This window comes from Chaetura pelagica, unplaced genomic scaffold, assembly GCF_000747805.2.
Source record: "Chaetura pelagica isolate M959 unplaced genomic scaffold, ChaPel_1.0 scaffold166, whole genome shotgun sequence".
NCBI classification, from domain to species: Eukaryota; Metazoa; Chordata; class Aves; order Apodiformes; family Apodidae; genus Chaetura; species Chaetura pelagica.
In genome coordinates this window covers 3,149,385-3,177,283 of record NW_009953758.1, presented here as the reverse complement: position 1 = coordinate 3,177,283, position 27,899 = coordinate 3,149,385, and the positions used below count along the sequence as shown (strand labels likewise).

Genomic DNA, 27,899 nt, shown 5'->3' with positions numbered 1-27,899 from the left:
CCCGCGGCCCGGCCCGGCCCGGCGCCTCCGGCTCGTCCTGTGGGCACAAGCGCTTTTTTAACTTGTTGAAGAACTTGAGGGTTTTTTTCTGGAATTTTTACGAGCTTCCCCTGAGTTATTTCCTGCTTCTCCCACCTCAGATAGCGCTGGCTCTAGTGTTCCTGGTACTCTAGTATGGGGATTGGATCGGAATTGAGATTTTAAGTCTTGCAGGGGCCCTCAAGTCCATCCACCTGTTAAACGTCAACAGCACTGGTTTTGTCTTTCTTCTGTTTTCCCCCGCGTCGCCCGTTGGATGTGATGGAACTCATGTTCGCAGAGTGGGAGGACGGGGAGAGGTTTTCATTTGAAGATTCTGATCGCTTTGAAGAAGACTCTCTTTGTTCCTTCATCTCTGAGGCAGAGAGCCTTTGCCAGAACTGGAGAGGATGGAGGAAACAATCAGCTGGGCCCAATTCCCCCACTGTCAAAATGAAAGGTGAGGTCACCCAGTTTAACTGGGATGCTCTTTGGGCTTGTGGAAGGTGTGGGGCAGTGGGGGTTGGTGGGTAGAGGCGATCTGCAGGAGGAATGTAGGAGCTGCAAAAGGAAGCCACATGTAGGGTCATTGTCAGAATAGGTTTTGACCAGACATGGTAACCGATATTTCACCAGGGATCATAAGACAAAGCTGTCTTTTGGACCAGTTTTCACCTGTATGTGCTCTGTCATATTGTAGTACTGCGGTTCTGAGAAGATTTTCTGGGCTTACTCTTGGAACTCTGAGATCAGTTTTCTATAAACAAAGTACAAATATCTTGGGAATAACTGTACATACGTTCCCGCTTGCTTTGATTGAAATACATGAAAGTTTTTATGGAGGTTTTTGTAACTGCTGTAAAATTACTCATGTAGAGGCATGTAAACCATAATTGTACAGAACAGTCACTTTTCCTTGTCTATTGATATTTCACTTTTCTAGTAAATTAGCAAACTCACTTTTGTAGTAGTAGAGCAAGGGGGGCCTTAAGACTTCATAAAGAACTCAGCAAACTACAGTGTCTGTTGCAAGAGCTGTATTTACTTTCTTTTGATAGTGATTTATTTTTAATAGCAGACAGGAAAATAGATAAAATTAGCAATTGCAAGTTATTGAAAACTTTCATGTATCTTGTAATTCTTAGCTTGATTTTTTTAAAAAGTGAAACAGTTTCTCTGTTATCCCTGATGCGTCTTGACCCTAGAATTCAGGTGGCGTTTACACCAAGCAGAGCCAGACGTACAGTTAACAGAAATTGCACAGGTCCTTTCTTCACTTTCTTTTATCTCCTGTATTTTTTTTTTAATCCAGTGTCAGTAATTTTCGTATTACTGCTGACTTTCATGACCATGAGCTGCCTCATTAATATCTCTCTGTCTGGAATTGCAAAACTTCATTCTTTTCTGAATGTTTGCCTTACCTGAACAGAGAATGCAATATATATTGACTTGTGCTGAAATCTGGCTGTGTTATGTTATAAACAAATGCTCACTCATCACTGGATTAGGACCAGAAAGTACACTTTGCTTTCCAGTGCTGCCTAAGTTTTACATTTTTAATAAATCTGAGAATGATCTCTAGTGCAAGATGGGCAACCACCTGTGTCTCTTGAATAGTCAGGGTTACAGTTGAGTGTAGGTTGGAAACTTTAAAAAAAAACTAACCCAAAAGAAGAGAGAAAGAAAAATGCAGAATATGTATCCAGGTTGGATAGCTCTCTGGGATAACACTGCTGGGACACATTGGTTTTTGTATGGAACGTTCTGCTGGTGTAAAGAACAGGGACAACGTTGGTGATGTGTTTTTTTAAAGCTACAAATCCTGAGTTATAGAAGGAAGTGTTGGGCACAGGGCCATAATGTATGAACTTGTGTTGCTTCAAGTCTTTTTGCATATGTTAAGTTGCTGGACTGAAGTGGAAGTTTTTAAAAGATACTGCTGGAGGAAGACACCTGTAGTTTGGCAAAGATGTATAAAACTGGTTTGTACAGATTTACAGGTCCAGCTGATGTTTGAAAACACAATCGTTTTTTCTTCAACTTTTGAGATGCTTTTAGCTGACTGTTTTCCACTGGCTCAGTGTATGGTTGTATGTTTTTCTGGGTTTTGGCCAAGTTCCTTTAGCTCTCTTGACCAAATTAAAAGCAAGCAGCAGTTGCCTTCTCTACTGTCATGCACCTGTTGCATCAAAATTAAAAATCACTCCAGTAGATTCTGCATATTTGTAACCCTCAGTCTCTTTCCTGACATGAGAAAAACAATAGGTAACATTATTGTTGTGATAATTGTAATTATTTACACCACGTTGAGATGTTGCTGTTCTGGGTTCTGGAGGCCTGCTCTGGCAAGGGTTGTATTGCTTGTTCTTGCTTAATATATTTTAGGTTTTATGTGTAGAGAGACTTAATTCCTTTATAAAGAAGTGTCACTTTAGCAAGAGAGTAATTCTGAAAGGATACTGTTGTCTGCTTTACATGCATTTGCTGGCAGTTCCCAGGGTCTGGTCAGAGTTATTTTAAGAAGTATGTGAGCATGGATTTGCTGCCTAAATAATTATTTATCTACTCATGAAGTCACGTATGGTATTACCAATGTGGAACACTTGAAAGGACTTTCCTGTACAAAGTGTGTTTTCATCAACTCTGGTCTGATGAGGGATCTGTCATCAACTGAGATCTCCTTGGATTTTAGAATTCCAGTACCAATTTAATTATTTTTAACACTTCTTTTTGAAGCAGTTTGTATTGAGAACTTGCTGGATCCTGTGGTTGTCAGGTGTAGTGGGTCTTCTCGAATGTGCTCGTTCTGCATTGAGCTTTGTGTTTTTATTTCCACAGTTCACCATTTTGCAGTGGCCTATGCAAACAAAAATGCGGATAGGCAATGAGTTAAATGCTAACAGGAGGAACTATGTTCTGTTAGCCTTTTCCTCCAGCTTGGAGCTCAGCCTGTGTTTTGATTTTGAATCAGCCAGTATTACAAGTTATGTAATAGAAAGGATTTCCAGCTTTTTCAACTGGTTTGAGTTTGTCTTTCTGAGCATCCAATTCTTCATTAATTAGCTTGAAGAAAATCCCCCTGAAACTGATGGTAGTGCTGTTGACTGGGGAGTCCTCTTCTTAAACAAACAAACAAACAAAGCAAGTACCTGCACATACCCCGGTTATGGCTTTCTTACTGTTTGCAACTTTTTTGTTTTGTTGTTGGGTAATTTTAATGTTATTATTATGTGTATTGCACATTTAATGATAAGACTTGAAGTAGCTTGTGCAAATATGCAATATTCACTGCAGAGGGTCACCAAAAAGTTGAGTTACTCAACTGTTTGTCAGTCACCCTACTGGCTTGCTAGAAAGATGATGAAAGGTGGAGAAAAATGTCTGACTTTCTTTAATACGATCCTTGGAACCAAATTCTTTATACAATTTTGTATCTTGAGTAGTTACATCAGAAGAATTTTAACTGGTTGGTTTTCCCTCATTTAATTTTCACTGTGGTGAAGTCCTTTTATAGTCGTCTTGTATTACTTTCTAGAAACAAGTTTTCTCTTTAAATGTGGAATTGCTAATGTGAAGGAGGGATGCATTCTGTCCACTTTATGGGTGCCCTTAGATTTCTATTTTTTTTCTACTCAGTTTCCACTGATTCAGCTGTACTGAAATTCGGGAGGAAACTTAAGCAAAACATATAAATTCTGGGAATACCAAGAGTCCTGTAATAATTTTCAATGTTTATTTTAGAAATTACTTCTTCTCACATTAGACTGCTTCGATTGCTTGGTTTTGCTCCTGTTTTTTTTCATTTTGAATGAGGTAATGCATGTAACTGATATTTGGTCATTGCCTGTGTACATCATTGATTAGAAGCTTTCAGCTGTACTGGGCAGGAAGGGCATTCAGCGCTGGAGTCAAGGTATGGATGTTTTGAAGAACAACATCCTTTCAGTGTATTCTCAATCATTCGGTTCCCTGAGTTGGTTTGTGGCTGTAACTCACTTTCTTCCATATCAAATTACATTCCACAAATTTGTTACCTTTCTACCAATGAATGCCCCCCTTGCCTTTTCCCACTTTTCTGGACAGTGTTCTCTTTCCCAGAAACCACTGAGAAATCCCCTCATTTCCCTTCCTGTCTTTATAAACAATTGTATTTTTCATTGGTAATTGCACTAAGTCTAGTGTTTCTGCAAATGTTTTGTTATCAGTTATCCTCAGATAAGGATTATTGTGGCAGTGGTCTTAGAGTAAAAGTTCAAGTATGCCTGTTATCTCTCCAAATCCCCTGTGGCTTTATTTCTTCTTGAAAGGTTCTGAGCTCTTTCCCACCCTTAGCCCTTTCAATTTTACAGTTTCTGAAGTGTAAAAGTTTACCAAACTCTTAAGAAGTTTCCATAAATACTGCAGGATTGCTAAATAGTGTGTTCACAATATTTTTGCTCAGTTTGTATTTATTGATTCACACCAGCTTCTGCTGGAAGCATGCTGATGAGTTGTGTTGAAACTATTTTCAATAGACAGCTAGTGAGAAAGCTGTTTGGTTTTGTTTTTTTTTTTCCCTTTGCTGTGAGCTTGAACCATTGCACACTGTATTGGGCTTAACTGAGATGTCTCAGAAAATGGCAGCGATCTCCTAGAAAATGCTCTTATTATCCAGCCCCAGACAGTTTATGTTCTTCCAAACTGTTAGGAGTGCTCACAGTGTTAAGCTCTGGGCGGCACAGTGCCTCAGAAATACAAGCCATAGAGAGGGAATCATTGGCAGAGAATAGAAAGGGTCTAAGGTGAGGATATGATCAGTTTAGACAGACAGCATGATCAAAATCTGAGCAGTGTCTACACTGGTAAAATGACAGCAACTGATTTTAATTCATTTATATGCATAAAGAATAAATGGCTTAGAGAGCAACACTTCTTCCTCAGGATTGCCAGTAACTATTCAATAAATGAAAGTTAACCCTTGCTCAAGCAGTAACTGCAGAAAACAGCAAGAGAAGCACATAGTCTCTTTCAGATTCATATTGTGCTCTTCAGATTCTTACTCTTTTCAGATAATAATGTTATCATCCAAATTGTTTCCTCTCCTTGTGTCTGGTGAAGGTGGAAATGAAGACTGTGTGGTTTGCTGCTGTTTTGTTACAGGCTATTACTAAACATTCTAAAGTTACAGTTGATTTCTTTTCTACTTTATATGTGCTTCTGGTATTAAGAAGGAGATTATGGTATCAGCTCACATTTCAGGTAGGTACAGGTATAATGCATCTTGTTTTGGTTTTTTAATTTAGTACAACACATGACAAATCTGTTTTGTCAGCCCAAATACATTTGTTTTAATATATCCAAGTTAACCAGTAATATTAAAAACCCAAACCAGTAACTGCTGAGCAAAAGTATTGTGTAACTCCCTAATGAGTTTCTTTATAGAAGTAACAGAATTTAAAAAATACAAATGTTGGTGAGAAGATGCCACAAATGCTTATGAAATAAAAAGAGATCAGCTGTTCAAAGAGTAAATGTAACGTGAAAGTAAAGGTTTAGATGCTATTAGAAATGAGATTTCTCCATATTTTCTCACCCTAGTATGTGAATTTCACCTACTTTTAAATTCTTTTTCAGTAGTGGCAGATAGTGTTGACTTGCCATATAGCAGAAGCAAAAGTTAAAGTTGAGGAAGGGACTTAATGGGTTGTAATACAGTGTGCAAAAGGGGACATTGATTCATTAGAGCTGAAGACACCACAGAGCAGCTCTAGAGACAGTAATTTATGAAGATTGATTGGCATAATTAAATGTACTGCATTAGAACTGGAATGTAGATTTCAGAAGTGGTCTAGAAGTTTCTACTAAATGAAAAGGTGGTATCACAATGCAGTCATACCTCTGTCTTGGAAGGATGACAAGTTGAATGATTCTCACACATTTGTCTCTTTATTTACATTTTCCTATACCTAAGATCTTTGAATGTGTGTACTCCTCTCTTCAGAAATGTATACAGGAGAAACCACATAAAGAAGCTATCAGGAAAAGATGCTTTTTTACTAGTGAGATTTTAAATGACCAATCCAGTTTCAACTCTGTTGTGATCGTCTGGCGTCTTCCTTCAGATAAGTTTCTCTTCCCCTGTAAAAAGTCTTTCACATTCTTTCCCTCTTTTCATGTCTCATCTTTCTACTGGAAAATGTCTGCTGGGAAATTTCTCATTTTCTCCCATCGCATCTTTCTACTCATCTTCCTTCCTGGCTTCCTTGGAGTTTTCTTTTTGTGTTTTTCTCCTTCCTTTCACCTTGAGTTGATCCTTGACTTGCTGGATGATTGGAGATCACAGATGCTCTATTTGCATTTCAGGCTGACTGCAGCTACAGGGGTTATTCTTCTCTATGGCATGTTTACTTTTGGGAGTAAGGATAATAATTCAGGTTTGATCCTGGATTCTGGATTGTGCTTTCCTTTGTCTCCTATAATTTTCATTATTTGCCTCTTTTTTTTTTTCTTCTTTTTTTTTTTTTCTTCTTTTTTTTTTTTTTTTTTTTTTCCTTTGGCCTATTCTTCATTGCTAAAAAGTAGGTTTTATTTTATATCTCTATTTTATAATGTGTAGGTACCTAATTCTGTCCTGCAATAAAAACAAAGTGAGGACAAAACATCTCAGGGTTCCTCTTAAGCTGCACTTCAGGTTTGAAGTGGGTGGTTATCTCAGCAAATGTAATGCTACAGTGAAATGCAAATATATTTTGTTCACTAAGTATGTTACTCAGAATAATATGTTAAAACAGCTTTTATTTTCAGCTTAAAAGGTTGTGATTCTGTGATTCTATGATTATGGTGACGTTAATTTTTAAGCAAATGGAGCATAGGAGGTTCAAGGTGAATATCCGAAAATCTTTTTTAACTGTGAGAGTGACAGAGCACTGGAACAGGCTGCCCAGGGAGGTTGTGGAGTCTCCTTCACTGGAGACATTCAAAACCCACCTGGATGCCTTCCTGTGTGATGTACTCTAGGTGACCCTGCTCTTGCAGGGGGGGTTGGACTAGATGATCTTTTGAGGTCCCTTCCAACCCCTAAGATTCTATGATTCTATGAAATGTAAATTAATTTATTTCAAAATATTAAAAGTTGTAGATTATAGATGGCTTAAGTACTCAAATTATTATTTTTTTTTTTTTGTAGAGTAACTAAGTAAGTTGCTTTTTTATAGCCTGGTTTCTGAATCTTTGCTTGGTTATTAAGTCTGGGTTTTTAATATAGTGAAGTTACCCTACTAGCTACTAAGTATAACAAAATTGTCCTTACACATTTTTAAACTCACATAGAATTCAAGGGAAAAACGTACATATCAATGTTAGTCTGGTGATTAGGTGAGAGCTTTCTTGTCCATGTCAAGTTCTTGATAGTCTGTGGTTGCTGGGTAATACAATTTATACTAGTATGCTGAGGAAAGGGTATCACATAGAGTTAAATGCTAAGAATAAGGAAAATGAAACCAGAAATAAGGAAATGAAAATGAAAGCAAATGGCAAAAATAGTAGGGTAGTCTTTTAAACATACAAGTAAAAAACCTCTCTTCCTCCCAGTATACCTTTGAGGGAACAAAAAAGGCCGTCAGTGATTTTAACAACATCTCTTAAACCAGTTATAAAACTGGGAGCAGAGACCATCTCTTCTTAATTATCTGGTGTCCTAGGTATTGTACAGTACTTTGTTTCAGAGGAAGAAAGGAATGTACAGCTTCAAATTATGTTTTACATACTGTAATGAACTTTTGGAGTAAATACTTGGTATTTAGCATATCTGTAATTGTTTTGTTTTGGTTTTATATCTTTGAGTAACATTTCCAAAGAGTCAAAACCAATTTATTCTATAGTTGTTAATGTGCAAGGATGTCTTTAAGATTTTGTTGCTTTTTTTAGAGCGACAACTTTTTTCTGTCACCTTTCTAATTGTAAGACTCTAAAGCAGTTATAAGAGTAATTTAAAAGTGTCATGTCTAAAAGTTAACTTTTCAACTTTATTTAAATCTGCTTTGTTAATCTCCTTCCTTCCTCCTTCTGTTTGTAACATCCTTCCAAACCCAGAAAAAGTAAAATTCAAAACACATATGTATCAACTAGCTAAAATATTAGGCCAGAATTTTTCTTGAAGTATTAAAAGAGCAGTGATGCATAATATAAAAATATTTAAAATACTGATTCTAATTTCAAAATACTGTATCAGACATTTCTAAATTGCCTTCTTTGAAGTATTGTGGTCTCCAGCAATAAATACAGGGTTACCAACAAGAAGATACTCATACTCCTCATGATTTGTGTGGGTTTTGTTGCATCCTTTCTTCTTTGTTTCTTTGCCTATAGAATGGCAGTAAAGTTCTGTCAAGACTGTAGGTATTGTGCCACTTAGTAGTTGCCTAGCATTTTTAGCAGAAAATACTGAAAATTATGTCTTTGAGCACACTTTTTTAATGGTAGTTTAAAGGTTATGGGCAAGGCATGTGGAAACTCTGTGGTTTTGATTATGCTTAATTCATTTGCATTTGCTTCCATACAGTTGGGAATATACCATCATTGAAAATAATGAAACAAAGGAACTCGGTCAGGCTGTGATATACCTACTACTTAAAATCCTCTAGAATGGCATATTTTGAGAAAAGTGAAGCTGTGGAAAGTGTCTGGTTTTAATAAAATATTGTTGCTATTATGGTTCTTTATTAGTGTTTCTAGATTGCTGTCACAAAGTCTTAAGAATCCTAAATTTCTGTTGGTGTGTGGCTAGCACTGAAAAAAAGTGGAAGTCAAGACATTCTCTTTCCATAGAAGAAGGAAACCTGAAAATGTTGCAGGAATAGTGTCTTTAAACAAATTCTTAACATCCTCATTTGGCTACTAGAAGTAGGGGACCCGAGTGTTATTTCTTGATGTCTCAATGACTTTAGTACCTTTCTGTTTACTACTAGGTTTAGTTTGTGGCTAGGAGATACATGGTAGAGCTTTCAAGCTTCTGTTTCAGATGGGATAAGGATTGGCATATAGAAAAAGAGGAAAGAATAAATGGGTAAGATGGAGGGAGTACGAAAAAAATCTGTCCTTTTGTCAATGTATCGGACAGGAGTCTTTCTTGAAGTACAAAAAAAATTGTGGAAGCTAAGAATATTGAGTATTGTATGACCTCACGGAATCTGTCCAATTCTTTGTAGGAATTTAGGTTTATTGATCTCAAAATATATGCTCACATTTGCCTGACTTCATCTATCACACATTGTGATATTCAAGACTTAGCCTTTAATGTTTTTATTTTCTGTTTAATGTCCCTGTACCTGGTAGATTTGCATCTGTCTCACCCTGTGGAAAACGTACCAACATGAATCCCTATTAATCCATGTTGGATGCTAATTAAATAACTTGATGATGGCTTGAATGCTCAAGGTCCATGCTATTAGAAAACACTCATTGCTGATATAAAAATTATTCTAAGTATTTGACATTTAAGCTTGATGGTGATCCTGCTGGTGGGTTAGTATGTAACTAATAGGCACAGAAATGAAATGACAACTTTTTCTGAGACTCTAATACCTTTCTGAAGTCTATAGGGCATAATTTAGTAATTATTTTCTGTTGTTTACAGTTTTTGCTGTGCATTGTGTGCAATTTAATTTAGATTTAGGTCACTAAATGCTGAGATGGACAAAAAAGGGAAATGCAGCAGGAAATTTATTGACCAAGGGTAGCAACATGGGCCAGGAGAAAATATTTGTAACTTACACCTGCATGTAACTTTCACATGTGGCTTGAAGAGAAAGTGATATGACAAAGAAAAGTTAGTTGTATTTGACCCAAAATGCCTTTGGAAGGTTTCATTGACTAATTGATTACATTTCAAGCAGTAGTTCATGGCGTCATCTAAGATGCTTATCGTTCTCAGGTGTGTGAACAGCCAGTGTTTCAAGACTTCTGTCACATTTTCAGAAGACAGTTGACTTCACTTCAGTCTTCTGATGTTGGAGAGATCTTGGAGGATATTATGCATTCGCCTAAGCAAATGGGCTGTAGTTAACCACAGATATCCAGTGCTGCTTTTCCTATAATTTTTGTGCACTGAAAATGATATATGTGCTTGTTACTAGTTCTACTTCTGTAAATGTTCTGTAGCTGCCTGCTTGTTTCATATATTCCTTGGTACGCAGTTTTGTTTCTCCCCTTTTGTTCTTTCTATAGGTGATGAGGGAGAAATGGAAGAGAATTTATTTCTTGTTAGGAAGGATCTTGCTCCAACTGTAGGGTACTAAGAAATGATCAGATGGATGTCTTACTTTGAGTGAGAGGAAATGTAATTGCTGCAGGGTGGAGAGCTTGAGGAAGGCTGAGGACTACTGTCTTTGGAAGTCGGTGTCCTGCAGCAGCAGTTCAGGCTGGTTAAGGGCTGCTTTGCTGCACCTTTGAACTGCGGCGGGAGAAACTAGAACTTGAGGGGCATTGTGGAGTGGTTTCTGTAACTTCATGTAAAGTCATAGACCTGGGGTTAGATTTGGGGAGATTTTTACAAAAACAAAGGAGTTAAAAACAGGAGTTGGGTAATATTTTATTTTTCTAAAGCATTTAGGTACCTGACTTCCTTAGGCTTCTGCCTGTGGAACAGTTTTTTAAACCTCTAGTGGTTTCCTCATGGTGATATTAAGAGGCAGTATCTTCTTCCTGACAGATGTTTAATTATTTTTTTTTACCCTAGAGGTGAGAGTGCCTCATCGTTGATCTGTTCTTTTCAGACAATAACTTTACCATCAGCCCCAACAAAACTGGCCTAATCTCAGTCTGGTATGTTCAGTAATGCAGCTCCTCACTGTTTGCCAGTGCATTTGTTTTGGAGGCCAAGTGATACTGCTCTGGGATTTAGACACAGGAAAAAAGCTGGTTAGAGATTAATTTTGTATATAATACTTCAGGATGGATACTAATGGTAGAGAGCAGCTCATTAAATACCAGAAGTTGTGGTGTTTTGTATGACTTCTTTCAGTATCTGAAAACATATCTTGGTAGAGATAGGTACTCAGTTGTGATGCAGTGTTTTTGATTTGTGTTTATGTCCCATCTACATTCAGAAAAATACCTGGTACCTCTTGGTCTCTGTAGCTTGATTTTTGTCACAGACCTCTGGAGATAATTTTGAATTCTGACCTTTTAAAATACCTTGTGTGGGGTAGAAGTGGGAATAACTGGTAGCCCTGAGCCTTGCTTTCAGGCAATGGAACCCGTTTGATGTCTGTGCTCTGAATGCAGAATCCCAGTTACGCAGTGTGCTTTCTGCATGGGGCTGAGAGAGTAGGGAGTAGCAGTGCAGGGGAAATGACTTGCCTGAAGCTGATCTGCTTCATCAGCTGTAGAGTTATTCTAAGTGCAAGCTGCCCAATTTGTTATGAAACCTTGGCCAGCACTGGCATGAATACGGTGTTTTGTAGCACTGTCTGTCGTGTTTAACAAAAATCTGCTGTTCATTTTAGGATTTCTAACAGCTGTTGGTTGCTTGCCCAGGCTGCTCTTTTTAAAAAATTAATTATTTTGTGGGGGGAGAGAAATGGAAGGGTGTTTGGATTAAGGATTTTCTTGTCTGAATTTCCAGAGGAGGTTATCAAGTTGAGAATGCTGCATTGCCTGCCTAATGCTAGTATTACAGTTTTGTGATCTCAGGCATGTTAGAGTGGGTGAGAGTTGAGAAAAGAGCTTGCTGACGTTTTGCTCTTGAGATGCAGAGCTTACAAAGACATGAATAGATCTCATCTGGCATAAGGCATCCATGTAATACCAAATACTCCAGTTTAATCAGCACAGTCCTGTGCAGAAGATTTTCACATATTGCGTAGAAGAAGCAATAGAGTTAAATAGAAAATACGCCTTTCTGATCTGGATTTGACTTGTGTTTGGTGAGGTTCTGGCATTTGTTCACAGCAGATGTTTTCTGTAGGTATGTTGTATATGTTTGCAACAAAATCTGTGAACCATGAGGCAGAACATGGGTGGCTAGGGTCTTAGGAGTAAGAGTTCAGTGATAGAGGAATGTGCTGGTGTTTCTGTCCTGGAGTCATGAAACCAAAAAATGGATTTTAGTTTCATCTTTATTTTCCTCCCTTCCCCCATCAAATGTCTTTTTGGGTCCCAAACATGACTCTGGCTTTCCACCTTTGCCTTGTCCTGAATATCTGAGGACTTGATTCAAGTGGGTTCTTTCTAGACACCTGGTTTATATATATAGTAATATGTAGAAATATATTTATTACTATAGTAATACATAGTTTATGTATCTTTCTATATATAGTAGTATCTAGAAATATAGTAAGTGTGTTGTAGCTCTGATGCTTTAAGGACATAAGGAAGACAAGTTTGTAAAGAAAGAAGGGAAATCAGTTCTTCAGCCAGCTGACTTCTGGAGTGCAGATAAAGTTTTCACATGTGTTCATCTGTCTACTAATTGCAAGAGGACCTTTATGGGATGATAACACAGCAGGTTGTCTGCTTGGCAATTAAAATTTACTAGGCATATCAAAACTTTTGTAGCCATGTTTACCAGTGATGAAAGGAGAAATAACATGGCAGGGGTAGTTATTTTTCTTATTAATATCTTAGGCTGCTCTGAAGAGAGAATATCTTCAGATATTTTGCCTCCAAAAATGTTGCTGACACAGGAAACTGTGGATGAAGCTGGGGTGGGTGCAAGCAAGCAGCTGCTCCCAGAAAGTGTCTTGAGAAGTTTGCCTCCATCTTCATGTACATTGTAGCCTCCTTGCCATAAGAAGCTGTTTCTTGTGTCATTTTCTAGAAAGTCCCATAGCAGAAAGCACTGGCCTTTTTCTTCTGGCATAGGTCTGCTCAGCAAGTGCTAAGCACCCCAGACTTCCCTTGGTAATGCTAGTACTACATTACTTGCTTGAACTGTAATTTCTTCCTATTGATTCAGTTATGGCGTAGGTTAACAATTTCTCCTCTGGCTGTTCTTGCAGTCGGCTTATAGCAGGCACTGGTGTTTTGTGGGAAGAAAGAATGTTTTTGAATAATTTTGTGGAAGTTTCCAGACAAAGTTGTATTGGATTGTCTGACAAGATGATCTGAGTAGCTAGTCTGGCAGTCACAGAATGTTCAACTCACCATGTGTCTTGGGTTCTTATGCCATGTGTCACAAGGCTGAGAGGTCTGATTCTCAGGAGACAAGTCACATTCGGAGAGAGTGTGGGAAGAAAAAAGAACCATTTCCCCACAAATTTCCAGAATCACAGAATGGTAGGGGTTGGAAGTGACCTCTGGAGATCATCGAGTCCAACGCTCCTGACAGAGCAGGACCATCACAGAATCTAGGGCAGGTCACAGAGAAATGCATCCACGTGGGTCTTGAAAGTATCCAGAGAAGGAGACTTTACAACCACTCTGTTCCAGTGCTCCATCACCCTAACAGTAAAGAAGTTTTTCTCATGTTGAGGTGGAACTTCCTGTGTGCTAGTTTGCATCCACTGCCCCTCATCCTATCACAGGGCATAACTGAAAAGAGATTGGCCCCTCCTCCCTGACACCCACCCTTCAGATATTCATATACATTAATAAGATCCCCTCTCAGGCTTCTCTTCTCTAGGCTAAACAGCCCTAGGTCTCTCAGCCTTTCCTCGTAAGACAGATGTTCCAGTCCCTTAATCATCCTCATAGCCCTCCCTTGGGCTCTCTCAAGTAAATGTCCCTCTTGTACTGGGGAGCCCAGAACTGGACACAATACTCCAGACGTGGTCTCACTAGGGCAGAGTAGAGGGGTAGGTAGGAGAACCTTCCTCGGTCTGCTGGACACACTCTCCTTAATGTACTCCAGGATACTACTGGCCTTCTTGGCCACAAGGGCACATTGCTGTCCCATGGATAATTTTTTGTTTACCAGGACTCCAAGGTTCTTCTCTACACAACTGATTTCTGGCAAGTTGGCTCCTAATCTGTACTGGTGCACATTGTTGTTCCTTCCCAGGTGCAGGACTCTACTTATTCTTATTGAACTTCATTTAGGTTCATCTTTTTCCAGCTCTCCAGCCTGTCCAAATCTTGCTGAATGGCTGCACAGCCTTTTGGTGAATCTGGCAATCCTCCCAGCTTCATGTCATCAGCAGACTTGCTAAGGATACACTCTGTCCCCTCATCCAGGTCGTTGATGACAGTGTTGAACAGGACTGGACCCAGCACTGAATCCTGGGGAACTCTGCTAGTTACAGGTCTCTAGCTGGACTCTGCACCATTGATCGCCACCCTCTGGGCTCTGTTGTTTAGCGAGTTCTGAATCCATCTCTCTGTCCACTCTTTACACTTCTTAAGCAGTAGAAGGCTTCGCTGCTTGTGGAAGGTTTTTGCTAACAGAAAGAACTGTTTAATTACTCTAGAGAAAGCTGGGATGTGGCTATGGGGATTTTGGCATGTTCTTACTGATTTAAACTCCTAGTGGGTTAGGACTCTTGGACCTTACACAAACATTGTGCATCTTCTACATTTTAGTTCTCTTATCTCTTAGTTATTGCTTTGCATCATAAATTCTCAGCAGTGTTCTTTTTGCATGGCTTTTTTATGCCCATGAAATCTTGTGGAAGTGTCACCAGGAGTTGTCATAATACTTGAACATGTTATGATTTAAAAGATGGCATTTTAATAACGTAAACATAAAGTAGTTTCAACTCAGTCTAAGATTGAAACAGCAGGAGTTGAATTGAGTATGTGGGACCTCTCCTCTGTTAGGTCCCAAGATTCTGTAACACAAATTATTTTGGGATGCAGTCCCTGTGCTTACTGTTAGCATGATAGTGATGCCATTTCTTCACAGGTGAGTAAAGTTAAGTCAGATAGTTTTTGGTGGGATTTTTTAGCTCTGTACGCACGCAGACAGTGAGTGCAGAAAACCATTGTGGAACAGGTTTATCAGAAATGTTTTTTTTAATCAGCCAAGTGAACAAAAGGGGAACTGCAAGCCTTAAAATTACTGACACTTGAAAAAAACAACCCACTCATCCACTCCAAATCCACAATGTGATTTAATAGTGTATTCTGTAAATCTACAGGGCTTGTGTACAAAATAAAAAATTAGTATTTTTTTTTACATTTTGATGTATTTTAAGTTCTGCCTTACAGAAGAAACCAATTTTTGCTTCCTGAAATGTCTTCATCTTGGAGACAGAAGTAATGGTGCCAGGATATATTTATGCAGCCAGTCAGATAATATACTTCTTTTGTTTTGAAGTGAAATGTAAACACAGTAAGAAAAAGGTAGTTTGATCCATTAAATATTTTGACTTTCTTGTATGAGCTATTTGTGATGTTGTGTTAAACAATTTTCAGAAATCAAATTGAGTTGAGATTTGACTCTGTGCTCTGGATTTTGCTGTAGATGGTGGAGACTTTGGGGGTAAATTGGACACGCTCGTGTGATAAAACTAACCTATTTGTATTGGATTAAAAAAAGCCCCATTCTTAAAATGTTATTATGATGGTTGTAACAGAATTTGTGTAGTAATAGTTGCTGCAGTTAAGCATGAGGTTTCCAATTCTGGACGGTAATCTGCCCATCTGGGATTTATATTTTTATTGTTTTTTGGCTATGAATCTCATCAGCCTTACCATTGAACGTTAATGAAAAAATTCTGTTGCTTATTCATCTTCTCAACTATTTTGGACATAAAAATGTCATTCTGTGGCTTAGGGCTGATGTTGGCCTCCCCCCAGTTCTTTTTGCTTTCAATGTGGTGTTGTATATCTCTGCATTTGCTACCCTGACGTTATTCTCAGTGTAATTTCACTGCTGCAAAATTATTATGAGATCCAGATAGAGTTGTATAATTCTAGGTGGGGAAATCAGAGGTCTAAGAAAGTCTTGTAAACACTGATTCCCTTAGGGTTGTAATATCAATAGTAAGCTTGTGGGGATAGTAGCTCTGGAGGAGGAGGAGGAAAAAACAGCAAACAAGAGAATTAGAGAATGGGTTTGGGTTGGAAGGGAGCTTGAAGATCATCTAATTCCACCCCCCTGCATGGGCAGGGACACTTCCGACTAGACTGGGTTGCTCAAAACCCCATACAACCTGGCCTTGAGCAGTTCCAGGGAGGAGGCACCCACAGCTTCCTTGAGCAGCCTGTGCCAGTGTCTCACCATGCTCACAGTAAAGAGTTTCTTCCTAATATCTAATCTGAATCTACCCTTTTTCAGCTTAAAACTGTTACCCCTTGTCCTATTGCTACATGTCCTTATAAAAAGTCACTCCCCAGCTTTCCTTTAGGCCTCTTCAGATACTGGAAGGCTTCTGTAAAGTTTCCCTGGAGCCTTCTCTTCTCTAGGCTGAACAACCCTGACTCTCTCATAGACTGTCTTCATAGGAGAGGTGCTCCAGCCAGATCATCTCCATGGCCTTCCTCTGGTCTCATACCAACAGTTGCATGTCCCTCTTGTGTTGAGAGCTCCAGAACTGGACACAGTACTCCAGGTGGGGTCTCGTAAGAGCAGAGTTGAGGGGAAGAATCACCTCCCTTGACCTGCTGGCCATGCTTCTTTTGATGCATCCCAGGACGCTGTTGGCTTTCTGGGCTGCAAGCACACATTGCCGGCTTCTCATCAACCAGCGTCTCCTTAGGGCTGTTCTCAATCCATTATCTGCCCAGTCTGTATTTCTGCTTGGGCTTGTCTCAGCCCATGTGCAGGACCTTGTACTCGGTTTTGTTGAACTCCATGTGGTTGGCACTGGCCCACCTCTCAAGCCTGTCAAGGTCCCTCTGGATGGCATCTCTTCCCTCGAGCGTGTTGACCACACCATACATCTTCGTGTTGTTGGCAAACTTGCTGAGGGTGCACTCAGTCCCACTGTTCAGGTTGCCAGCAAAGATGTTAAACAGCACTGTTCCCAGTACTGCCCCTTGAGGAGCCCCACTCGTCACTGATCCTTGGCTCAATGGACATGGAGCTGATGACCACAACTACTTGAGTGTGGCCATTCAGCCTTATCCACCAATTCATCCATCCAGTCCATGTCTTTCCAATTTAGAGACAAGGATGTCATGTGGGACTGCATCAAACACTTTACACAAGTCCAGGTAGATTACATAATTTGCTTTTCACTTATCCACTAACTCTGTAACCCCACTGTAGAAGGCCATCAAATTTGTCAGGCAGGATTTGTCCCCAGCAAAGCCGTGTTGACTGTCACTTATAGTTTCCAGGGCAGTCTGTTTTGTGATCTTGCTGGGCACAGAGATGAGACTGAATAACCTGTAGTTCCCAGTTCCCCAGGTCTTAATCAGAAGCAGACCTGTTCCTAAATTTTAAAAAGACATTTAGTTGATAACTTTCCATCCTTAGAGTTCAAGCACTCTTTACATACAGTAGGGAAGGTAATATTCAAATTTTCAGGTGAATCTTTTTATTAACAGAAAATTATAACCAAATAACCCTTATAGTTCTTTTTTGTTTGCTTTATCCTGTGTGGGAAAATCAATGTACTATCAACTCTAACTGAATTTTTATTTGTTCTTTGGAGCATTTTGCATTATTGGTTGCTTAATTCTCTCCAGGGCTGTGTTTTCAGCTATAAAATCAAAGTGTGTATGAAGGTGTATGTGTTTATATATTTTTTTTAATTTTTGTTTTCATTCTTGTGTAATAAGAACATCATCGTGCTGTACAAACCCTAGTGGAGAAAGCTGTATTTGCAGTTTTTGCTGTGGCTAACTGCCTGAAATACCTCATGATTGCATTAGAGTGCCCTGTCCTTCCTGATTTTCTAAATCAGTTTAGCTGCACTTGACAGTCTATTGTGAGTATGTGGATATTCTAAACATAGAAAAACACTGAGAGAAAACAACCAAAGGAGTCCTCAAGTGCAGATGCTCCTTCCAGTCATCTTTTCCGAGCAAGCCTGATCAATTAGCAGCAGCATTTTTAGCATACTTTCTCCATCACTCGATCCCTATTCTTATCTAGCCTTCTTGGTCTGTCATAGCATGTGAAAAACTAGCATAGATAAATTCCACCAAAGGCTTTTTAATCCAGACTCTACTGTTCTCCATTTGTTGTTGCAGCTGGTTTTGTGAATACAGAGGTGTTTTGCAGGGAATTGGTTTGGAGCGGGTAGTATCTGAGAAGGAAATAGCTGAAACTTTATTCTAACTTGGTAAAGCAGGTGTTCCAGTGTAAAGGAATTGCTTGTTTTCTTAAGAGTGACACTGCTTGGATAGTTGAGGAACCAGGAAAACGTGTCTTCTCATGAGTTTCCTTAATCTGTAAAAGGAAAATAAACTACTTTTTAGCAACACTGTGGTTTGCTTGTTTTTTACAAAGGATGTTGTGGATTTTTTCCCTACGGTGTAAGATGGCATGGAATTATTAATCTGAAGCAGAGGAATGCTAATTGAAGTCAACTGGAAGTATATATTTTAATGTTGCACCATGTCTTCAGCTTTTCAGATGCTTCATTCTTCATGTAGTCAAGCTAGATCAGGACTGGATGCGAGGGGGCTGCTCCTTGTGTCTGTTCCTGTCAGGGTCTGGCATTGCAGAGTTTTGGTTTAGTCTTGAGGTCCCCAACCCTTGGCTTGCCAGTTTGGTTTCTTTGCTTATATTGTATCTGGGGCAAGGAAGTTCGTTCTTGGTGCGTAGTCAGTACTTGGCATGTCTGCTGGGCTGCCGTAAGAGCACCCATTAGCTCTAGTTGTGATGAAGCAATCAGTGATGTGTATGTGTGTGTGTCAACACACTGAGACCAGCTACATGGCTTGAAAAGACTCTACAACCCAGAGAGTGATGATTTTTGAAGGGAAATGAGTTCCTACTTTTAAGCATCAGAATACAGGCCTGAAAATAAGTCATACTGAGGGAGGTTTTTCTTCATTATCTAATGCACTTGATTAGATAGTCTGCTCTCAGTCTATGTCTAACTAATCTTTCCTTTACTACATGGCATGGCTTCATATCTGCTCCCGCAGTTCACGTGTGAACCTTTATAACCAAAGTTTCTCATGCTGTTCAATTTAGTTTTAACTCTTTTTTCCCAAATCCTCTCTCTCCTACCTTGGGCCCATTTGGGCATGGGTGTTTAAAGATTAATACTACTTCTATTAAGTGCTTTTATGTATTTTCTCTCTCTTCTCTATGCTTAAAAATATATTGACTCTTTCAGTTGCTTTTTTGATGTATTTAGTTTCCTTCTGGAGCTTGTTGGTTGTGGTTCAGTACTTCGTATGTTCCAAGTAAAGTCTTCATATGTTCCAGGTCTTACAGGCACAGACTAGAATGGCTGCAGTATCTCTTGTACTCAGATGGAAAATTGTTCCTTCACCTCTTTGAAAACATAGCCATTTCATTTGTGAGTGCATCATGAAGCTTACATTTAATTGTGCTTAGTGTGATTTGCTCTCAAGATTGGAATCCCAAGACTATTTAACAATTCTCTTAATATTCCACCATGTATGTGTATTTTGTACTATTACATTATAGATGTGTGGGTTTTTTTAATACAGTGTTGCCTGAAGTCTGGGAAATTATAAGCCACAAACCAGTAAGCAGACAGAAATGTACCCTTGCTGCTTATATAGACTGCAAGTATATTACTTAAACACTTCTGAAGATATTCCCTTTCTGATGATTTCATAGAGCTGGGACCTACCTGGGCAAAATGTTAATGTGACAGAAAGCCAGCTGCTGGTGATGTGTCTGTAACCCACTGAATCAGTTCTGACTCTTAACTGAATGCTTCTTTTTAAAGGGAACTTAAGTTAATGAGTCTTGTGGTCAGAGCTTTGGATGAGAAATGCTTCTGAGGGAAGATAAAATATCTTAATTTTAGACTTTTGCAACATGCTTCTGTTACACATTATGCGTCGTACCCTCAGTTCAGGGATAAATTTTGTTTATTTTTTAAAAAAACATGTTGCTTTTTATGGGATGTTGATTATGCAGTAAAATGGAAGAAAAACAAGTAAAGAGGTATAAGTAATGACCTAAATACCTTGGATCCCATTTATTTTAACTTAACGTACATTTTTAATTAAAAAGCTAATGTTTCATTTTGCAGTGTTCACCTTGGGAAACTTTTTTTAAAGTACATTCAGAGCATTCATCTTTGAGTATTTACAGAGTTCAAGACAATGGTCATGTTTTCTAATGTTTGCTTGAGAGTTTGAGACCTGAAGGTATGTATTTCTCTGGCACGTACTTCTTAAGGACATCAACTCAGAATAAATTTCTAGAAAGGAAAAAAAGAACAAAACCTACAGCAGAATTTTAGAAGGAAATGCACAAAAACTAGAAAACAGTAAGAAACCAAATATTTTTAAGAGTTTTTATTTTAGGTACGTTACAGTTAAATGTAATGCTTGTTCTGCTTCCCCATATTTCATAGTTCTCAGCACTTTTTAGTTTAAAGGGGTATCAGAGAGAGAATATATCAGTGACTTGACACATTTTACTAATAGGCATTTAAATAAAACAAGCAGAAACGCTTAAAGTGCATTGTACAGTAAGAGATTTATCTTTCTACTTGGTAAATAATGTAAAAAGCAATGTAGTGTTTACCATTTTTTAAATTATGTCTGTGAAACAGGTTTTATAACACCTTGCATGACCTTTACTGGTCAAGATTGCACTCCGCGTATGTCCTCTTAGTTTTACTGTTCTTCTCAGTTTAACTTTTGATATCAGAAGTGCTTCACCTAATTTTCTTTATCTCCTTGTTCTGTGTATGATTGTATTCCTTTGTTCAGCTCTGTTGCATTTTGGACTGAAGCCAGTGGGAAAGGTGAGAGGAAATGTGAGATGGGGAATCAGAGCTATAGAACCATCTCTAAAAACATAATACAGCCTAACACACCATTTTTCTTAAGGTGTATATATAGCAAAAGCGAAATGTCCTGTCTTTGCACTGTCTTGTGTCTTGCTGTGAGATTTGTTCACTTGCATTTGTATTTATTCACTTGTACATATAGTTTATTTTTAGAGATGTATGTGAGATGAAAGTAACCCAATGGAAATAATATAATTAGGTAACAAATACATTCAGTGTTTGGCCCAGTTGTTTTATCTTTCACTTCCGTTTAATAACTTTCATATTCTTATGGCCCCTATTTTACTGATTTTTCAAGCAGTTTCTTCTCTATTTGTTTATTGTGGAAACTTAGTTATTGTACCGAAGGGATAATAGCCCAGTTGCACATGATCTATTTTTATGAATAATTGTTGGCTGCAACTTGTTACAGCTTGCCTTATTCTAGGAAAGGTTAAGCACTGTAGCTATACATACATCAGTATGTCAGTAAGCCCGGCTGGCACAGATCTTGTTTCCATTGGTGAAAATGCATGCTTGTGTGCATAGCTCGTGTTGGCTGTTTTGGGGTTAGGGTTTTTGTTGTAGTTGTTCTGGTAGGAATAATTATGTCTATGCTAAAGTTTTCACTGTTACGAAATGGCTATAAAACTCCCCCTGTAACTCATGTAGATCAGTAGCAAAAAGGGTAGGATAGTCCTCATCAAAGCTGCACGTTCTATGGGGCAGTAAATAGGTAAGACATGATTTATTCAGAATGGTTTACATTTGTTTGATCCTGCTTCTTAGGTAGAAGGTGTAGATTAGGCAGCCTCTCAATATCCCTTCCTGACCTGGTTTTTGCTAGTCATTTAACCTGTGAGATTATTTGAGGTTGCTTATGCTTTTCCTGTGACCTTATTCTTCCAAGTCTTGATGTTTCCTTTGTTCTGGTTGGGTCATTATGTCTGCTTCCCAAGAAGAAGCAGTGATTCTTGCTAGTATTGCTCCACAATTTAAACAGATCTTCTCCCTTGGATATATTTATCTTGCAGATTTGTCAATTTTGTATCACATCTTTGTTTTCACTACTGAATAACTTTTTATACTAAATTTTTGGTCTTCTTTGCTGTCCTAACCTTTGCTTTCTGGTCAGAAGCTGTGATCCTTTCTCCTTTTCTTTGTAAGCTGACTTTTCCTTTTTTTTTTCTTGCTCAAAATGTATTATTCTAGAACCTGAGAGTACCTGTTTTATTGATAATACCTTTTGATACAAGTAGGTATGCAATTCATCAACCCTGGATTTGTGTATCTAGAAATAAACTTTTTGAATGGGTCTCTCTTTAGGACTGAAAGGGAGAGTATTCAGTGTCTAAGCACCTTACTCAGACTGTCCATTTGATTTTACAGGAGGCCTAAAGAGAAAAGACCCTCTGATGCTCTGAGTCACATTCTAGCTAAGTGTCTCACCATAGCTACATAGCAGATTACTACCTTGAAACTCAGGGCAGTTTAACTTAATTTTGTGTGCCAAATTAGTTATCATGGATTAACCTTCCCTTAAAGTATATTTGAAAAACTATACTCTACTTTTCAGTTATTTTCTATTTTTTTCCATGTCTATTTATAGAAAATTCAGCATTTTAGAAAAGTGCATGGTCTTACAGAGGAAGTTACTGTTTTTTAGATTATTTTTCTCTACTAGGTTTTACTGCTTTCACCTTATTCTGAACATGTCTAAGCTCTGTGCTGGTAGATATGCAAGATAATTGGCCACCTGTCTTCTGCTGATGATTACTAACAGAGTTGCAGCTGATGAATCAGTTAATGAGTTAAATGTGTTACCTTATTAGTTCACTGTGTAAAACTTGCAGTCAGGCTGGCTGTCTTGCACTGGACCTGCACTGGAGCAGATGAGGAGGGCTCATGTTGTCTTCTTTCTTGGAAGAAATGTTTTCTCAGGAGGGGTAATTTCAGTAACACTTGACAAAGTATTCTTCTTGAGTGAGTTTAGTTTAGCTTGAAGAGAACAGCTATATGGTGTAATGGAGAGATTGGGGTGTAACTGCAATGATCGTGCTACTCTGCTAGAACCATTGAGACCTAATAATTGGTGGTGTCGTAGTCCATTGCAACAGTAAAGTCAAATACTTTTAAGAGTGAGATGTACTAACAGAATAATAAAGGGAATGCATTTGCCTTTGCTGCTTTTTTTTGTCAAGTTAGTCTGTTTGGCATTTCTAATATAACTTTTATACCCAGCACCAAATCCTTGTAAAAAGCAATGCCAGGTTGCATGCTTGCAGCTCTTTGAAGAATGTGCAGGTGTATTACCTGACTCTAAAGTCTTTTTTGAATTTTGTACATTGTAGAGGGTGTTTAGGTGTTCTTTCTTTTCCAATACTGTGTAGTGGAAGACTTTAATAAAGTGCCTCTCTAGAAAAAGTGCAGTTAAACCCACAAGAAATACCTCTCCTTTCATTGCTCAAAGTAATTTCAAGTGTTAAAGTGCCTCAGTTTGCACCTTCTGTGATATCTACTGCTACTGCAGTAGCAGCAATGATATTTATGTTGCACTAATTAAAAATAATGTGCTTTTTTTTGTGACTAATTAAAAACAGTATTTTTTTTTTAACTGACTTGATGAAAGCTTTACACCTGTTCTGGTTGTCAAAAGTTGAAATTAGATTACTTTTCAGCCACAATTTTGTTTATCTGCTAGCTGTGGAGAATGGGGCACTCCACTTTTTCACCATTGTTCATTTTACAGTCTGCTGCTCTCACATTTGTGGATGGGATTAAAGCACTGTAGAAGTCACTGGTGGTGGAGAAACAATGCTGACAATGAAAGACTGACGGTATCTGCGAGATTGGAATGCTGCCTCATTGATCTGGTTTCACTGCAATAAAAAAAAATCATAAATGTGGATGTTAGAAAACTGTTTTTTCTTTCCATATTTATGTAATCCTTCCATTTGGGAGGTCGGCTTAGTACTGGGGGAGATGTTGGCTGCTTTGCTGTGTGCATGCACTTTCAAAGCCCTCTCCCTTCCTATCTGTTTCCCAGCTGTTGAGACTGGAGGGCATCTCTAGGCAGAGGGTGAGCAAGTGCTCACTGGCATTAGGTTTTAAGTTTTCCTTTGATATGTTGCCTGGAGGCTGGTGGGGAGGGAAAAGCTGAGGGCCAAATTGGTTTATATTCTGGCTTCTAGTGGTGTTTTAGAAGCTGTTTAGGAAGGTGATGAGACATAACATCGAATATCTGAAACAGAATTAATTAGGCTCTTGGCAACAGGGTTTGGAAGAGGGGGGAACCAAGGCTGCTGGATCAGGAGGTGATCTTAGTAAAGCAGTGAGGTTCTTGCAAATGAGACAGGTCTGACATTTTCTGTGGAGTGTAATCTAGCTCAGAGTGAAGCAGAAACATAAGGCTCCCATAGTCTGATGACAATAAATCTTCATCTGCACTTTAAAGCAGTAAAAGGGGAGTTAATTTTCTATAAAGGTGATGGTTAAATGTGTTTGTATGAAGCTCTTGGCGCCTTCAGTTGAGATTCTTACGGGCTCAGTATAGTCAGCCCAAAAATATGAAATATAAAGACATATACAAAAGGTGGTGGTGAGGGGAATAAAATCACTATTTAAAATCTTGTAAATAGCTGAATACTTGATGTTACAAAAAACTTCAATTCTAAGGATTCTGGATAACCTTTACATTAATGTCTTGTGCATATACACTGTAATAGTTCTTCTCTGTGTATTCACCTGGCATTCACAGGATATTGCTGCCATATTCTAACAGAAATATATTTGTTTACCTTAAATCTCACTAAATGGCTTCAGTTTTCTCTGAAGACTAATTTCAAGTCACTAATGTCAATGTTTGACTCAGGTCTGACAACAATGTTCTCGATTCCCTCCCCCTCCCACCCAGGTAGGGAAGGAGAGAGAGAAAAAGAGAGAGACTTGGCTGGATTGAAAACTAAACTACACAGCTTTAATTAAACACTAATGATATAAGAAAGTATATACAATTATATACAAATATGTTCAGGTATGTGCAAAATCCTCTCACCTTCCCCCACACCCAGCAACTCCCACAGCACTCCCCTGAGCTGGAACAGTCCGGAGAAATCCTGGAGCTGCTGCTGGAGAAGATGGAGAGTTAGGAGGGTCAGGAGAGCTTGAGCCTAAGGGTCGACGGTGATGGATAGACGGAGTCCTCCCCGGATGCCGGCCATAGACGGAAGAGAAGGGGAGAAGAAGCAGGAAGGAAGTTGTCTTCTGTGATCTCTGACCTTCCTCTGAGCTTACGTAGATCTATGGAATGGAATATCTCTGGCCAGTTTTGCTGTCTGTCTAACTCAGCCTTATACGGCGGGGGGGGGAGGGGGGTCACAGATCTCCCCGTAGTGTCTGAGTCGGCAGAGTGAAGGTGCGACCTTGAAGACCCAGCAGTTAGAAAAACATTCCACTGTCTTACCAGTTTTAGTTAGAACAGAGTGTTGCTAGTTAAAAGAAAGCTCACTGAAGGAAAAAAAATTAGTAAAAAGGAAAACTGGCTTCATCCTGGCTCAAACCAGGACAGATGTCTGCTAGGTGAATGTAGTTTTCCTGATTAAAGGACTGTTCTTTTGAGAATGTGTACCCATGTCCCAGGGTGCTGCAAACAAGCATAAAGTTAGCAGGCAATTCTTCAAATAGCTTCTCTGCTGCCTTTTACTGTTTATCACAATTGGTCCTTGAACTTGGTGAGAAAAGAGAAAAAGTGCAAGAGCTTCCTGCTCCTGTCTCTTTAACCATTAATGAGTTTTATTCTCTGAATGGCTAATTGCATTTTATTTCTTGTCTTGCTAGATGGGCTGGTGATCCCATTGGTGGAACTGTCTGCAAAACAGGTTGCATTTCACATTCCATTTGAGGTGGTGGAGAAAGTTTATCCTCCAGTGCCTGAGCAACTGCAGCTTCGAATTGCTTTCTGGAGTTTCCCAGAAAATGAGGAAGATATCAGGTAATGTATACTATTTCTATTTCATCAATGCTTAAGTAAAAGTTTTGTTCACTAGAGGAGAATATTTGTCCATCTGATGTCCTGTATATGTGCTGCTTCTGCTGTTTTCATGTGCATTTTATAATACGTGGATGGATTACTGTGGGTTATGGCATGATATGGGGTTTTACTTCAGGATGAGCTGTCCTGCTTACGTCTGAGGAAAAGAATGTACATGTGGGTTCTGTGTGTAAATGATAGGAGAATAAATGCACCCTTTAATTTGCCTGACAGTAACTAGCTTGTAGAGTTTTGTCCTTATGTTAATCTTGCACAGTATTCTTTCCAGTTTGAATCTGTTGCTTGAGTCAGAGCTTTAACTGGGCTCCAAAAATGCCAGGGAGGGCTAGCTCAATGTGCTATGTAAGCCTGTTGTTGATTGTAGTAGGAGAATCAGAATTTGCTGAGTACATCAGTGATGAGAGTAGATATAGACAGGGAGATTGCTATATTTCTTACGCTTCCACATAAATTCTGTGAACACCTAATCAAATACTTTGTGCTTTTAGATACTTTACCCAAGCATTTTTGCTGAAGCTTTTATACTATAGGAAGCCTACCCATGTAACTGTGCATGCAGAATTTTGTTGCAAAGTAGTGATATTACACTCTTTTAGAAAGAATGATCTTAGATGCATTCATCTAATATTCTGGTATCAGGTGGAGGAGGTAATTTCAGATGTGCTGAAGTAATTTGTAAGATCACCTGTGGGGGAAAAAGAGACAGCCAGCTGGTTGTACATGTTCCTTATTCTGATGAGCACAGGTGTTTAGAAACCTCACTTGATCAGGTGGGTAACTCATCTAGAAGCAAAAGGAGTTTTTCAGTGGCATGCTAACATTGAACCTTGAATTGATATTATACAGTATATGAAAGCTTAATTTTAGACTCTGAATGAATTTATATTTCAGAGCCTCAGGTTCCAGTGGCTATACACAAACCCAGTTAGGAAGGGACTAATGATTTTTATGGTTGGAGAAATGGCAGAGAAGAGCTGGACTTCATCTTGAAGATAGTAATGATTTTTCAAAAGTCATGTCAACAAAGAATGCAAGAAGATAATACTGTGAAGTTTCTCAAAACCAGACTGATCTTGTTATGTTATGTGTACCTCTTGCAGATTGTACTCATGTTTGGCAAATGGCAGCGCAGATGAATTCCAGCGAGGGGAGCAGCTGTTTCGGGTGAGGGCTGTCAAAGACCCTCTGCAGATTGGTAAGGGCATTGCAGCTTCACATCTCTAGATATTTCAGATTCCCAAAACCACATCTGCAAGTGGTATGACCATGTCTCAAAACCATCTCTTCTGACATCCTTGACTAAACTCCCTCCCACATGTGTTCTTTGTAGTGTCCTGAGCTAAACAATATGTTTATTTCAGCGTACATCAGCTCTGCTGTGAATCTAAGTGAAAAGCCAGAAATGTTCTGAAAATTAGATCCTGAATCTGTCTCAGCAATTTTGGAAAAAACTGTGTAGAATGCCATTGTCTCCATAATGCCTAAGTTTGTTATTGAGAACTTGGTTTTCTGGTGGTCCGGTCAAATGAATGCCTTGTCTGAAGTGGATGTATGGCAGAGGAAGTCTTCTTGTAGCAAAAGAGTTGCATTAAAACCACTCATGTAGTATTTTGATAGAAGGAAATCCCTGTTGCCGGACAGTGGATTTTATTGTGTCTCCTCACTTACCTTCTTTTTATGTTTTATCATTATAGGAAACTAATCTTATCTTAAACAATGAGTTGGACCATACATTTTTCATTACCTTCTTTGAAGTGAAAAAGAATATATATATATATATATAATATTAATATATAATATATATAATATATATAGCTGGCTTTTCCAGTCACAGCTGTTAGACAGGAATGCATTATGTGAAATAAAGACACTCAAAAAGGGAATAAAAGGGACTCTTACTATAAAAGTTTGGGGAGAAGGAAGAGAAGGAGATAATAATTGAGATAAGCAAATTGCAACAGACTCATGAGCTGTTATCTGAATTTAGGATAAAGCATCCAAAATTATTTAACCTAGTCCTTTGTCTACTGTAATAA

At 38.7% G+C, this 27,899-nt stretch overlaps 1 protein-coding gene across 1 annotated transcript in view; it reads left to right on the top strand.

Moving 5' to 3' along the window:
- The first annotated feature begins 300 nt into the window (after window positions 1-300).
- ZSWIM8 (zinc finger, SWIM-type containing 8) overlaps window positions 301-27,899 on the top strand; it is a 61,697-nt gene continuing 34,098 nt past the window's right edge. Inside the window, exons 1-5 of the mRNA XM_010000763.1 lie at window positions 301-465; window positions 24,100-24,130; window positions 24,868-24,882; window positions 25,650-25,803; window positions 26,964-27,058. Of these exons, the coding sequence (XP_009999065.1) occupies window positions 301-465; window positions 24,100-24,130; window positions 24,868-24,882; window positions 25,650-25,803; window positions 26,964-27,058 (460 nt within the window). The remainder of the gene's footprint in view (window positions 466-24,099; window positions 24,131-24,867; window positions 24,883-25,649; window positions 25,804-26,963; window positions 27,059-27,899) is intronic.